Source organism: Drosophila subpulchrella, chromosome 2R (assembly GCF_014743375.2).
Source record: "Drosophila subpulchrella strain 33 F10 #4 breed RU33 chromosome 2R, RU_Dsub_v1.1 Primary Assembly, whole genome shotgun sequence".
NCBI classification, from domain to species: Eukaryota; Metazoa; Arthropoda; class Insecta; order Diptera; family Drosophilidae; genus Drosophila; species Drosophila subpulchrella.
In genome coordinates this window covers 2,640,434-2,654,270 of record NC_050611.1, presented here as the reverse complement: position 1 = coordinate 2,654,270, position 13,837 = coordinate 2,640,434, and the positions used below count along the sequence as shown (strand labels likewise).

Below are 13,837 nucleotides of genomic sequence, written 5' to 3'. Positions count from 1 at the left end.
ATTTTTGTAGGAAGATGAGTTTTGATAATGATAACAAAATCTTATTTACACTTTTGTACAATATTTAAAAACGTGGCGACAGACAGACAGGTTCAGCGTTATAGGCGTTAGAGTGGGCGTTGCACCTTGATTAAACAAACCTCCGCATGCTTAAGCCCAACATTCTTATTCTTATAGTTTCCGAGATCTCGGGCTTACATATATGAACAGAAAGACATGGGTAGATCGACTCTGCTTGTGATCCATATACAATATAGTCATAATTTTAGCTTCATGTACATGTTGGCATCACTGGAAAGACCATTTAAATTCCGTTTGAATGGTACAAGACCTTTCTTTATTATAATTAATAAATTATTATAATCTAAATAAAACGGTACGGTTCTTTTGTAAACATTCTCTATGTCTGGGAGTTTCCAATTTACTTTATATCAGCACTTCTTTTTATGGTGCATAGTCTAATAAAACGTTCTCCCTTGATTTCGTTATGCATTCTTATTTTTAAGTTAGGCAAGATTAATTGTAAAAGATCTTACTTAATAATCAGTAGGTTTCTTTTGTGAAAATTCTCTAAACATGGTATAATTTTTTTAAATTTCTATAGACTAATTTAAATTTGGCGGGCTGAACTGATTACCGTTACCATTATCGATAAGTTTCGCTCCGCCGATGACTTTCGTCATGCTAGATGCGACCGCGTTGCCAACTAAACGAGCACAACTCGCAAATAAGTGTAAATAAATGCGTTATTTCGGTGAGATCGCGAGCTGAAGCTGATGCCATGCCACCGGCGTACGACCTTGGCCACTCCGGAGAGGCGTACCACCCCCTGGAAACTGGCAGTGGTGGCGGCAAGGACGCCAGTGCCCCGAGCTCCTCCTCCGCCCAAATCCGCCACCCGATGGGATTCCGGACGTCCTGGATGCGGCAGTTCCGTCGCTACAAGCTGCCGGCGGTGCTCCTGATGTTCCTGCTCCTCGTGTCCTGCCTGGCGTACCGAATCCTCAGCGTAGGTATCGGGAGCTCCCAATCTTTTAAGGGCAGGAAGTGAACTCCAGTGGAGAATCGGCACCACAGCAGGGGTCAAGATTTCAAGATGAGTGATAACGCTCGAAATCTGTTCGTATAATAAATTGTTCAATCTCGTTATAAGGTTTTAAAATAGTAAAGTTAGGCTAGTTTCAATTTAAGCAACTATAACGCTCGTATGTTCTGCACACTTCGGTTCATGTTTCTTATATCTTTTAACGCTCGAAACTAATTAGTCGGCTAATCTAGAAAGTTAACTTTAATTTTGTATAGATTCTCAATCATGTTAAACAGGAAGATTCATTACTTTATACTCATTTATAAAATACTGACAAATGTCTATCATGTTTCCAATAGCAATTGTATTATCTTAGCTTATCTTTAACGTTATCAGAGTGTGTCAAAGATACTATTAACTCTTCGTTGATAAATATTGATCAAAGATATCAATTTCTTCCAGACTGAGCAAGATGCCCCACCTTTGGATCTGCATCGCAGCTCACCTCTTTTAGATGCCTACGAGGATTTTAGCGCCATGAGGGCGGGCGACTTGAAAATGCGCATCGAGGAGATGGTGAGAATCAAGGTGAGTTCTCTAAAAATTCAATCAGACCAAGTCAGAATCCACAATCTACACATTTCCATCCAGAGCACCGTGTCTGTGGAGCTGCGCGAACTGGAGTCCCGTCGCCAGAAGCTGCAATCAGACATAAGTCAGTACAACCAGAAGATCGAGGAGCTTAAACAGGAACTTCTCAGGGAACAAACTGAGCTGGAACGCCTCAAGATCTCCGTGGAGCAAGCGCAGGTGGCCCAACGAGAGGCAGTTCAGCGGAACACCCCAGATTTGGCACTGCCCCGCTCTCTTTTACCGAACACACTGCCAAGGAAGATGAATCCCATCACTGGAGGAATGGCGGCCAGCTGCGAGATGCACAACTGTTTTAATCACTCGCGCTGCAGTCTTACCTCCGGATTTCCTGTTTATCTGTACGATCCAGATGAGCATAGCGTTCAGAGGAAGGGTTATGATATCGATGGTTTTCTGAAGACCACTCTGAAACAGACTTTGGGATACAATGCCCATATAGTTAAGGATCCCAAGCATGCCTGCATATATCTGGTGCTGGTGGGAGAGGCCCTCCTTGAACAGGATCTCCTGCGGAATAATCGCTATGCGGCGCAGGAGGCGGAGCATCAACAGCCATCAACACCCAGCCATGCCAATGACTGCCCCGTGGATATGGAGAAACTTTACAGCCTGCCTTATTGGGGCGGCGATGGACGCAACCATGTGCTGCTCAACTTGGCTAGACGAGATCTCACCTCACATCGCACAAATCCCCTTTACAAACAGAACACAATGCGAGCCATTGTGGTGCAGAGTGCATTTGAAAGAGATCAGTTCCGTCCAGGTTACGACCTAATTGTGCCACCCATTTTGGGTCCTCCTGGAGGAGATGTGTGGCAGGAGTGCGCGGGAATGGTGCCAGCCAGAAGAAAATACCTGCTTAGTTACCAAGGAGAGCTTAGACCCAAACAAAGTGGCTTGAATCCTTTGGATGCGTTTATTCTGGAGCACCTGGCAGATATGGCCAAAGGCGCTACGCAGGATCAGTTTGTCTTGCAATTTCAGTGTATCCCAGCCACGGAGCAGCAAGAGGGTGATTCCCTGCCTGATTGGACGCTGTGTGGATCAGATTCCTCGCGCCGGCAGTTACTCAAGGACTCCACTTTTTCTCTGATTTTACCCCCATTGAATGGCAGAGTTTCCTCGACTCTAATGCTTGCTAGGATCTATGAGGCTCTTCGTTCGGGTGCTGTGCCCGTAATCCTTGGGGCAGATGAACTGCGCTTGCCTTACGCTGAGACTCTGGATTGGAGGAGATCGGCTATTCTCTTACCAAAAGCTCGGATAACAGAGCTACATTTTCTTCTACGAGCAGTTCAGGATGCGGATTTATTGCTCCTGCGACGACAGGGGCGACTCATTTGGGAGCGCTATTTGAGCTCCGTTCAGGCCACCGTGGATACAGTGATTGCCAGCTTGAGAGACCGCCTTGGTATACCGCCCAGACCAGTGCCCTCAGTTATAGCGCAAAGTGTGTTCAACAGCACCTTTATACCACTCAAATCAGATCCACCTGTCGGCTTGGATACGGAACCGGAGGAGTCGTTGGGTCCCATTGAACCGCCCTATCCCAGTCCTGCTTTTCGGCGGAACTATACAATATTGCGGATGCAGGCGAAGGAAGCCTGGAACGATTGGTTGGATCCCTTTTACCTATACCCTCAGCTGCCTTTTGATCCTGCATTGCCCTCGGAAGCCAAGTTCATGGGGTCGCATACTGGCTTTCGTCCGATAGGTAAAGGACTTGGAGGAGCTGGAAAGGAATTTGGAGAGTCCCTGGGTGGAAACTACCCGCGAGAGCAGTTCACCATTGTAATGTTAACTTACGAAAGAGAGCAAGTCCTGATGGATTCATTAGGCAGGCTTTATGGTCTGCCCTATCTGCACAAGGTGGTGGTGGTTTGGAACTCACCAAAGCCACCACTAGATGACCTACGATGGCCGGATATTGGCGTTCCGGTGGCCGTCCTTCGGGCTCCCAGAAACTCACTGAACAACCGCTTCCTGCCGTTTGATGTTATTGAAACAGAGGCAGTGCTCTCCGTGGATGACGATGCCCATCTACGCCATGACGAGATACTTTTCGGATTCCGGGTGTGGCGAGAGCATCGCGATAGAGTTGTGGGCTTCCCAGGACGGTATCACGCTTGGGACTTAGGCAATCCCAATGGCCAGTGGCACTACAACTCCAACTACAGCTGCGAACTTAGCATGGTACTGACAGGAGCAGCGTTTGTGCACAAGTACTACCTTTACTTGTATACCTATCACCTACCGCAGGCGATTAGGGATAAAGTGGATGAGTACATGAACTGCGAAGACATCGCTATGAACTTCCTTGTATCCCACATAACGAGGAAACCACCAGTTAAAGTAACCTCCAGGTGGACGTTCCGCTGCCCCGGTTGTCCGGTTTCGCTCAGCGAGGACGATACTCACTTCCAAGAGCGGCACAAGTGCATCAACTTCTTTAGCCGGGTGTTTGGCTATACGCCGCTGCTGAACACCCAATACCGGGCGGACTCCATTCTCTTCAAGACTCGTATCCCGCACGACAAGCAAAAGTGCTTCAAGTACATCTAGTCGTAAAACTGATCCAAGAACCCCAATTCCGACAACGGCGGCCACTTCACTTACCTTAACGAAGTGATCACCAGCTGAATGACTCCTAGACGTAAGTAAAACTTATCAGGCATGTTCCGGTTTTCACATATTATTTTTTAGAACATTAAGTTCGAGATAAAAATTAGTTTAAATTGACAAGCCTATTATCCATATTGACTAGAATTTTAACCAAAGCTGTGCAATACAGGGGAATCGACAATTTTCATCCAATTCAGGCAACCCCAGCTGAACTATGCTAGTTATAAACTTAAAAATCTTTATTTGCCTAACTAGACTATATATTTTAGGTAGAAAATTGCGAAACCCCCTTATTTAAAATGACACAAAATTGATTTGAAATCGAACAAATCTTTTAATTTGTGAAAACCAGAACATGCCCATATGTATATACACTATTTTGACCTAAGTATGGCCGTTGATAAGCCAATGGAGATTACGCAGCTCGCTTTTGTCTGATCATTAATTATTTCGCATGGCTTTATATGACTATCAGCCATTTTCTAAACTACGCTTTTGAAATCCTACAAAAGTAGTACTCGAAAAGTAGCTGAATATTTTGAGCAGATACCAAAACAAATTCTGAGACTTTTTAGTGTGTTTGCTTAATTAGAATAAGTTGTGTACCGATTTTGACTTTGTATATAGTGCTTAATAAACGAAACTATATCGCTAAGTATAAAAAGACGTGTTTTCTTCATGATTATTTCATATATTTTCTTCATTTACACAAAAAGGTGACAGCTTACATGCGCATGATGTGTAAGTGGGTATTAGTATAAATTATGGGTAATGCTGATTAGTGGATACAGATTAAGGACACGCACACATGTGGCTTGCCGGTTAGAGGTTAGCTGAGGTACATCTAACTGATCCAACCGACCCGGAAGATACGCAATATTATATCTTCCAGCTACCACACGCTCTTAATTTTAAGATAGTATCTACCAGATACTAGATACATTTGCAAAAGCTACAGCTACGAGGACTACTTTGGATACAATGGTATATAAAGGGTGGATCCTTCGGTTGCGAGTGGACGAGTTGAGACCAGGCGACAGCTTCCCGCTTTGCGTCCCGCTTGTATCACAATTCAAAACAAGGACAGGGCGGGGAAGGATGCGAGGGGAACTTAAAGTACTCGTATTATTTATACAACTTAGTCCGAAGTTTACACTAGAAATCAAATGAACTTCAATTTGGAATCGCTGATAGGTGATTAGTGCTCCTGCAGACTGAGCTTCAGCGCCTGCTCGATCATCTCCTGCTCCTGCTGCCGCTCCAGTTCGAACTTCCTCTGCTCCTGTTGCGACAATCGCATGGCCATGGCTAGATCTGGATCCACATACCGGAATCCTCCATCGTCGTCGTCTTCGGAGGCGGGCGATCCGCTTTGGGGGTTCGCATGGGCTCCCAGCAATGATTCCTGGAGGACTCTGCAATTGATGAGGAAGAGGGCACAAGAACACACAAAGCTTGGATCAAAACTAGCAATACGAAAGGATGGGAGAGGGTTTTTAGCGCTACTTGAAGATCTTCTTCATGTAGCCCAAATCGTTTTTGAACTGTGCACCCGCCGAAGATGATCGCCCACGTGTCTGCGGCTCCAACAGGAGTTGCGAGTGGGAAAAGGATTGGGGATGGTGCTTGGGAGAGGGCGAGTACCGCCCGTACTGTTGGCGGTGGGGAGACAGTAAGTGCGAGGAGAAGCGGTGGCCACTAGCGTTTACCATTGAGAGTTGTTAGTTTTGGTCGTTGAACAAAATCATACACAGTTTCGGCAGCCGAAGCTCTAAATACCCTTGCAGAACAGCTATAGCACCATGAAACTCTCCAACTTGGTGTTTTAAACCATATTATTCTGCAAGAGCAAAAGTATCATTCGCTGGACTTACCGTTGCAGTTGCTCGTCATCTTCTGGAAGAAGGTCGGATCCTACTACGTTTTGGCCCCTTAGCACCTCCCAGATGTCAACCTTGTCGTCGTCCCTGGCTTCCACGCCACAGGCTCCACTTGTTTCCACTAAACTCTGCTCGATGGCATACTGCAGCATATCATCCTCATCGAGAGGTATCTGCCGCCGGACATCGCTTCCTCTGTTTGTGTAGTGAGCCGGGACATCAAAGCAGCGATCGTCGACCAGACAAGTAACCCGATCTTGCTCCTGCAGCGTGGCCACGTGCTCTACGGGCGAGGTTAAAGCAAATACATTTCCAAATGTGATACAGGCATTCAGGACATGGAAGAGCGGGATTTCCACTTTGACGGGAAATCCGGCAGGCAGCTGCATTGTAATAAAGTCCCTCAGCTTGGACACATGTGGACTGGCCATGGTGGACATGAGATCCAGAATGGGAAGCACCTGTTCTTGCAGTCGGATGGGATGCTCCTCGGCCAGCCACAAATTGGCCTTGAAGCGCTGCACCTTTGTGCTCAGGTTCTTGGGACCGCCAACGTCCCTTCCGTGAAGATCCACCTCCGGAGTGAAGTACTCCTCCGGTGTTACAGAAGACTTGGGTGTACTGGTGCCTGATGCGCAGGCGGAGCTGCCGTTGCTCTGATTGCCAGGGGCAGGCGAGACTCGGCCTCCATTTTCAGCTGCGGCGATAGAATCTTCCCCCAAACGAGGCGAGGGTGTCTGGAAAGATAGGAAAAAAATTAAAGGTGCGAAAGTTGAAAAAAAGCATTTAACATACGCGATCTTTGAGTGCCGCGGCGGCATCAGCGGGGGACACATAGTCCTCATCGGCAATTCCCAGCAGACTATGCAGCGGCGTCCTTGCTGTCTTGTTCTAAAAATATAAAAACCAATTAAGGGTCAATAAATAAATATATATACAATTTGTTTTATTTTATAGGGAAATATATTAGTAAAGAAACTTCAAGATAAAGAAAAAGTAATGCTAATCGGTTTTAGGAAATATTAAAGTGGCTATTAGCCAATCTGTAAGGTAAACCACACCTGAGTTCGAACAATTAGCAAATGGGCGTGAGGCTCATGAAAGTCTTGGACTTATTATATTTTCATATGTAGTTTTAAAGAAAATGTTTTCACCATATATACATTATAATAAACAAACACATTAAGAATATTTACCTTGATTTGCTCCTCGCTCAGGTGATCCATTCGCGTCTTGGTGACGAACTCCACATTGCTGGCTCCGTACACCTTGCAGTTGTAGCCGTTGATCATCTCCGATTTCTCGCTCCGCCAGCCCCAAATGCCGCACTTGTTGCGCTCGAAGCTGATCTTGTCCATCTCGATGTTGTTGGTGATGACCGGGGCATTGAGACGGGCCCTCACAGTCCCCAAGGCAGGTGGTATGGCCACAATGTCGCCGATGTCGCTACTCATCTCCTCCACCATCACCTCGTTTGTGTCGTGATCGATCTCGATCATCGTGGCAGTTTCTTCTGCAAAGGAAAATAGAGGAATGAGACTTGTTTTTCAAAAACAGGTGACTAAAATTATAACAATCGTTTGGTTCAAAATGAATTACAAATTCAAACTAGTTTTAATAAACTGAGGCAATTAAGAACTTACTTGATTTGATACGGAAATTTATGAAATGTTATAGCCCTTGTTATAATAACATTTGTTTCATGGTATTATGAAATTGATAAGGGAAGGGAAATTATTTTTAACAAACACTGATTCGAGTTAGAATAAAGCCACATTAACTTAACAAAAATATGCTGATCATGACCCTATTTTTATAAGAATAGCTTACTGAACTAAATTATAGTTGGGAAACCCTCTATTTACAAGAACTTAGAATTAATAACGCATTTAATATATTTCCTATATCTCCACTTACTAGCTCCCTTGAAGATGTAAGAGCGGTTGCCCCGTTGCCAGGTGTTGTTGTCGAAGCCCAGGAGAGTGGTGTCTATCCGGACATTGGCTCCCCGCTTGTAGACCTTGTAGGTGTCACTGGGGCAGAGCCGCGACATCAGGGGCACCCAGGAGGTGAACTCCCACTTCATCTCGATGTAGAAGTCTGGGGCATCCAGGAGGTGCTGCAGCAACTTGGGCACATGCGTCACCCGCTGGACATGACGTTGGAGGTCCCGGACCTCGATGATGGCCGTCAGGATGTCCACATCGCCGGTGCAAACGGCCTCCTGGACAACTGGGGGCGGGGGGATTAATGGGGGTTTCTCTGTGGAATTACTTCGGTAGACTTACTGGACCATCCTTCGTGCTCGTAGGTGGCATTGCACTTGGCCGCCAGGAGGCACTTGACGCACGCCAAATTGGCCAGTCTCACGGCCAGCATCAGTGGCGTGCGGCCGCGCGGATCGATTTTCTCCTTATCGTTCTGCAAGGTGACGGAATCAGTGGTTTTTATCATCGTGCCATTTCCCCGGACCCTGCTAATTCAATTAGCACCTGTCCCTGGGGCCACACCCCACGCCCCCCACGGAGCACCACCCCCTTTTCACCTGCTCGATGGCCGCCTGCAGCTGCTCCGGATCGTTGTGCCAGATGTGCCAGTGCAGCGGGTACTCCGCCTTGATCTCCTCGACGCTCCTCATCCTGGATCTCGATTTGCGCCGTCTGCTCTGCGGCTAAATGGCGATTTCTTTTGTTTCTGGGCTCCGTGAGAAAAAAACAAACTCTAAGGGGCGGAAGTCTGGTCACACTGCGGGCGGTCCATCGATAGAGGAGTAGTGATGGCAAACGTAAAACGCCGGCAAGCGATATATCGATGGGCGGTTACCAGTTTGTATTGCCAAAGTTGAGAAAAAGTTTAAAAAATAATTAAATATGAGGTCAATAAATATATAAGTAAAAAACTTTCAACAAAATTTGTGTATCTATGAAAGTTGAACAATTTAAAACAAAAAATAAAAAATAATTGGATTAAAAGTCAATGAAGATGACGCATAAACGGTGCGATATTGAGCCCCATAGCTTTTGTCATCTCTAGCTGCCATCGATAGTCAATAACAACATTGACAGCTGTTCGGCAGAAAATATTCCAAATCGCATTAATTGCTCTGAAATCGAGCGAAATAAGGTTTTCCAAGGTATCTTCCGATCCGAAAAGAGGAAAGTTGCTGGCGCGTGAGTGGTAAGCTCGATTTATAAAATGGTGTTTTCCCCCCCAATACAAACCCAAAAGAAATTATGTAAAACATGGATACGTCAACTAAAAAGGGGGGATTGTGGGTGTACCTGATGGGTTAATGAGATTAGACGGCTTGAGGGGTTAACAAGATGTCAGATGTAGTTTTTCACATACTTTACTTTTCTTTACTTAATTCACATTTTCCACTTATATTCACTGCCGTGTCTACCGCCTCCCGGCCACGCCCACCCACTTAACTGAATTTTAATAAGTTTTCATATTTTCTATTATTTGTAGGTCATCATGCTATTGGCGTAGAGAGACTTTCGATCGCACTTCGCACGCTTTAATTCACCTGACGACCAGAAGCTCTCTTTCAAGTAAGAGTAATTGCCAATTTAGTCGTTAATTGGCCACAAGTGCATTGCGTTAGTGCACTTGCTCATGAAAAATTCGCCCACTTTGCAAGCTATCAGTTCGTGGAGAAACTTTGCTCAGCGCTCAATGCGCTTTTGCAGTTTTTAAAGTTAAACCAAAGAAATTGTGATTAAAATTTGTAAGCCGGAAGCGATTTTACTCTCTCGATAGGCGATTGCCGATTATCGATCACGCTTGCACTTTTGGCGGTTCTTTTAACTTTTTTTTAAAAAGTGATCGACTCACTAATGCTCTTTTCGTATTATTCACTCTTTTCAGTTATGCTCTTCACGCGCCGGCGACAACTCAAAAGGTGTGTTAGTTTGCGTAATTGTGTGTTGTGATCCCATATATATTCGTTTTCCCCGAACCCGAATTACCGACCACCCGACGAATCCGCTTCCGTAGTTGTTGCTTCCAAACTCCCCCCAGAAAAGTTATGGGCCTCCAAGTATTAGTCACGCTTGAGTAGCACTCATATCTGAAATCATTATACCTCCATTATCATTACAGTAGTGTTCATTGTCCGGTAAGGTGGCTCGATTTTATTGAAAGTGACTTGGGACAGCGAAAGTGATCTAGATACCTAAAGCTTATTGTAAAGTGAAAATACAACGTAAAATAATTAATAATTTGGTATAGTCAAAATAAACTACATAACTATTTTTGTTCTTATCACCAAACTACTAATTTATTGCGATTATGTTATCTTTATGTCAATGCCCAGGCTTTGATTGGTAAAAAATTTTTTGGAGATACATAGTGATTCAAAAAGACTAGGAATTAGCCAACAGTTTTTGCGGGCTCTTTAACTCTTCAAAAAAAAAAAAAGTGTAGTGACTACGAATCAAAAATTAGAAACTAGTTCAAAACAAGAATAAATAATAGTAAAGTTTGTTTTTAACGACATTTTCAGTAGGCTGAAGAAAGTGTAGTGTTTTTAAATACATTTCTTAGGATAGATAATAGAATAATATAAGGAACAACATACCCAATATCCCACATAAATGAACATTTGCATGCATAATACTTATTCATAATACATGTGTAATCACCCAGTCACCTAACAAATCTCCCGAATCGCAACTTTATCAGCGGTTAACCCCTTTGGTGCAAAGGTCGCTCTCTGGAGGAATAATTCCTTGGTCCAGTACGGTGTTGCATGCGTCCAGTTTGGTGAATCCCCCTGCAAAAAAAAAAGAAATCTATCTGAATTAACAAAGTAATAACCAAGTAATTTGTTTATCTCTCTTTTCGCCCGGGAAAGCTCCACACAAAAAAACGCACAAAATCAGTAACATTCAGTGTTAAGTCGCTTGTCCCGATAGATCGATATATCGCTAACTATATTTTAAGCAGAATACAGAACGGACGTAAAACAATCACAATGTACGAGCTTCATAGTTGCCTAAGGTCCGTTTTCTTTGCCACACTCATTCCCGGAACGATCCTACTTAGTTGGCTAACTGGTCTGTAAGTATCTACGCTCGATTCGATGTTGTGCGCTTGTATAACGACATAACCCGAACCACATTCTTCTGATTTTTGATCCAAGTATCGTGACATCGACATTTTTTTCGCGGATATCGCCGGCCTATTCCGTTTCCGCTTTTCCGTAATTTCCGCTTTGCTTGCTAACCTAATGTACAAACATATGTCCCCTGATCCATCACGCTCACACTCTCACCAGCTTGTTCACCTTTCATTTTGTGTTGTCACTCCGTTAATACTAAAATTGTTCCCACCCCCTAAGCACACAGTCACCTTTTACCTCTCATTAACTGGCATTTTTCGCAGAGTGGGTCTTCGATCTCTGCAAGCATGTCTGGTGGTCTTCTTCCTGATCTTTGTGGTCCTGCCGCTGATATTTCGCTACTCCGTGACGTTTCAACGCGGCATACTATTCCTCACATTCAGTAAGTATTCTCTAATACATTTTGGAAAAATAAATCAATCTTAAAATTAAGACCCGTGGTCTTGTAAATACTTTCCTTGCATTCTCATATGATGCATAAAAGGTCACAAAACCTCAACCGCGAATTCTTAAGGTGGCAAAAGTCATTATCGTAATTGTACAAAAGTCTTCGAATAAAACTTTTATGTTTTCTTATTAAATATCCGAAAAGGAAAGCTTTGGTATTATTAAAATAAGTCATAAATATTATATTTCGGCTTTAAAGGTCGTGGCAATGGTAATCCTTAACTTAATCGATTGATTCTCCTTTGTTTTAGTTAAATATCCCAAGGGACTTGATCTCACCAAGCCAGAGAGCGTGGGACTGTATGCCACTAGGAATTTTTACATCACCGTCAAAGATCACGATCAGGACGAGGATGGCGTGCGTGTTGGTGTTTGGCATGTCCTGCCCAGCAATGCAGTACGTCGCTTTAAGCGCGAACTCCGCGTTGAGGAGGAGGTTAATCAAGACCTGGATCAGCACCTGGAACCCGCGCCTGGCAACGAACAGGAGCTGAAGGCACTGGCGCCAGCTATACGCTCTGAATTTCCCGTCGTGCTGCCGGAAAACGAGCAGCTCTTCTACGAGCGCTTGCTGCGGATGCCAGGTGGCACTGTGGTCCTCTATCTCCACGGAAACACAGCCAGCCGAGGCAGCGGTCACCGATCGGAGGTGTATAAGCTGCTGAGGAAGCTAAACTACCATGTGTTCTCCTTCGACTACAGAGGCTATGGGGACTCGGACCCCGTGCCTCCAACGGAGGAAGGCGTTGTACGCGATGCTATGATGGTGTTTGAGTACATAGCCAACACCACCTCCAATCCGATCGTGGTGTGGGGTCACTCCCTGGGCACCGGAGTAGCCACGCACCTATGTGCTAAGCTAGCGAGTTTAAATGAAAGGGCTCCCAGGGGAGTGATTCTCGAAAGCCCTTTCACCAACATACGGGATGAGATACGCATGCATCCGTTCGCCAAGCTCTTTAAGCACCTGCCCTGGTTCGATTTCACTATTTCAACACCCATGTACAACAACATGCTGAGGTTCGAATCGGATCTTCACGTCCTGAAGTTTCGGCAGCCCATTTTGATCATTCATGCAGCGGACGATGTTGTGGTGCCGATCCACCTGGGCTACCGTCTGTATAGAATCGCCCTGGACGGAAGAAGTCGGGCCTGGGGACCCGTGGAGTTCCATCGCTTCAGAGCCAGCCTAAAGTATGGACATAAATACCTCTGCCGAGCTCCGGAATTGCCGGGAATGATCCAAACCTTTGTGGAGAGCTACCGGGATGCTGTCTACTAGATCCTATGATCTGGGCATTAATTTATGTATATGATAATTATTCTAATTTAATTTTTTACCGCCACTATTGACACGTTCCAAAATTTCCGCCCTGTGCAAGCAAATTAAAGCAGTCGAGGAACATGGACGTTTTTTATTTTTAATTTCATTTTGACTGTGCTGCAATGTCCTTTTGGTTATTTAAAGGAACTACTATGAAGTTACGACATTATCATAACGAGGAAGGCTAACTTTTAAAAACCGGTGTTCTTAAACCGTTCAAGTTATAACAAGAATTGATAAGTGTATGACAGTCGTAGAATATAGTCATAAGATGTGAATAAAATTATAAATGAACAGATCTTAACTTCTCTGTGTTTAAATTGGCTATGCTTGTTATCTTGATGATAAACGCAATTGGAAGCGGTTCGGTGAGGAATTTAGAATTATTTAATATGCTATTAATGTGGCCGAATCGGAAAAAAAGCAAAAATTACTATAAATTAAAAATGATGAGGTTATTCCTACTTAGATTTTTAAAATTCCTTTTCCTGTTAGTAACATTATATTTTTAACATAAAATGTAATGGGGCTAATGTCGCTGCTACTTATTAGCAGAGATCGGAACCAGGGGGAACCACGAATTGTTCCCAAATATAGATATCGATGCATCGACCATAAACTTTAACTTTACCAGAAGTAATAACCAATGTTTAGGACAATTTAATTTGATTTAATTTCTGCACAACTATCTCTGTTTTATTGATCGATTTCAAGAGTCGTTACTTATCCAACCCATCGATAAGCCTCTTCTTCATCGA

General features: G+C 44.3%; 3 protein-coding genes across 6 annotated transcripts; 2 read left to right on the top strand and 1 right to left on the bottom strand.

Annotated features, from left to right (window-relative positions):
- Window positions 1-696: 696 nt before the first annotated feature.
- Window positions 697-4,967, top strand: LOC119549409 (exostosin-3). The gene is made up of 3 exons (XM_037857471.1): window positions 697-1,009; window positions 1,490-1,615; window positions 1,679-4,967. The coding sequence occupies exons 1-3, from the start codon at window positions 782-784 to the stop codon at window positions 4,241-4,243; spliced, it is 2,919 nt and encodes a 972-aa protein (XP_037713399.1). The 5' UTR covers window positions 697-781; the 3' UTR covers window positions 4,244-4,967.
- A 6-nt stretch (window positions 4,968-4,973) lies between these two features.
- On the bottom strand, window positions 4,974-8,943 carry LOC119549410 (ankyrin repeat domain-containing protein 13D). 2 transcript variants are annotated; one of them, XM_037857472.1, is made up of 7 exons: window positions 8,729-8,943; window positions 8,472-8,604; window positions 8,101-8,415; window positions 7,380-7,696; window positions 6,979-7,074; window positions 6,178-6,920; window positions 4,974-5,718 (listed from the first exon to the last, which is right to left on the bottom strand). In XM_037857472.1, the coding sequence occupies exons 1-7, from the start codon at window positions 8,819-8,821 to the stop codon at window positions 5,502-5,504; spliced, it is 1,914 nt and encodes a 637-aa protein (XP_037713400.1). In that variant the 5' UTR covers window positions 8,822-8,943; the 3' UTR covers window positions 4,974-5,501. The 2 variants fall into 2 exon arrangements, with proteins under 2 accessions (XP_037713400.1, XP_037713401.1); XM_037857473.1 differs by having other exon boundaries at window positions 5,576-6,001.
- A 279-nt stretch (window positions 8,944-9,222) lies between these two features.
- On the top strand, window positions 9,223-13,375 carry LOC119550364 (lysophosphatidylserine lipase ABHD12). 3 transcript variants are annotated; one of them, XM_037859004.1, is made up of 6 exons: window positions 9,223-9,360; window positions 9,655-9,737; window positions 10,054-10,087; window positions 11,134-11,247; window positions 11,572-11,690; window positions 12,007-13,375. In XM_037859004.1, exons 3-6 carry the CDS (start codon window positions 10,056-10,058, stop codon window positions 13,035-13,037), a joined length of 1,296 nt encoding a protein of 431 aa, XP_037714932.1. In that variant the 5' UTR covers window positions 9,223-9,360; window positions 9,655-9,737; window positions 10,054-10,055; the 3' UTR covers window positions 13,038-13,375. The 3 variants fall into 3 exon arrangements, with proteins under 3 accessions (XP_037714932.1, XP_037714933.1, XP_037714934.1); XM_037859005.1 differs by having other exon boundaries at window positions 11,042-11,247; window positions 12,007-13,164; XM_037859006.1 differs by lacking the exon at window positions 11,134-11,247 and having other exon boundaries at window positions 12,007-13,164.
- Window positions 13,376-13,837: the final 462 nt, after the last annotated feature.

What these genes read in the sequence shown, in the direction of transcription:
- LOC119549410 (XM_037857472.1), bottom strand. Translation starts at nt 8,821, where the DNA reads ATGAGGAGCGTCGAGGAGATCAAGGCGGAGTACCCGCTGCACTGGCAC. An exon ending in CGAGCACGAAGGATGGTCCA is followed by an intron (nt 8,416 to 8,471) that starts GTAAGTCTACCG and finishes CCCCGCCCCCAG; the next exon opens with TTGTCCAGGAGGCCGTTTGC. An exon ending in TTACATCTTCAAGGGAGCTA is followed by an intron (nt 7,697 to 8,100) that starts GTAAGTGGAGAT and finishes TTTCCTTTGCAG; the next exon opens with AAGAAACTGCCACGATGATC.
- LOC119549409 (XM_037857471.1), top strand. Translation starts at nt 782, where the DNA reads ATGCCACCGGCGTACGACCTTGGCCACTCCGGAGAGGCGTACCACCCC. An exon ending in TGGCGTACCGAATCCTCAGC is followed by an intron (nt 1,010 to 1,489) that starts GTAGGTATCGGG and finishes AATTTCTTCCAG; the next exon opens with ACTGAGCAAGATGCCCCACC. An exon ending in AGGAGATGGTGAGAATCAAG is followed by an intron (nt 1,616 to 1,678) that starts GTGAGTTCTCTA and finishes ATTTCCATCCAG; the next exon opens with AGCACCGTGTCTGTGGAGCT.
- LOC119550364 (XM_037859004.1), top strand. Translation starts at nt 10,056, where the DNA reads ATGCTCTTCACGCGCCGGCGACAACTCAAAAG. An exon ending in CGCCGGCGACAACTCAAAAG is followed by an intron (nt 10,088 to 11,133) that starts GTGTGTTAGTTT and finishes TATTTTAAGCAG; the next exon opens with AATACAGAACGGACGTAAAA. An exon ending in CTTAGTTGGCTAACTGGTCT is followed by an intron (nt 11,248 to 11,571) that starts GTAAGTATCTAC and finishes CATTTTTCGCAG; the next exon opens with AGTGGGTCTTCGATCTCTGC.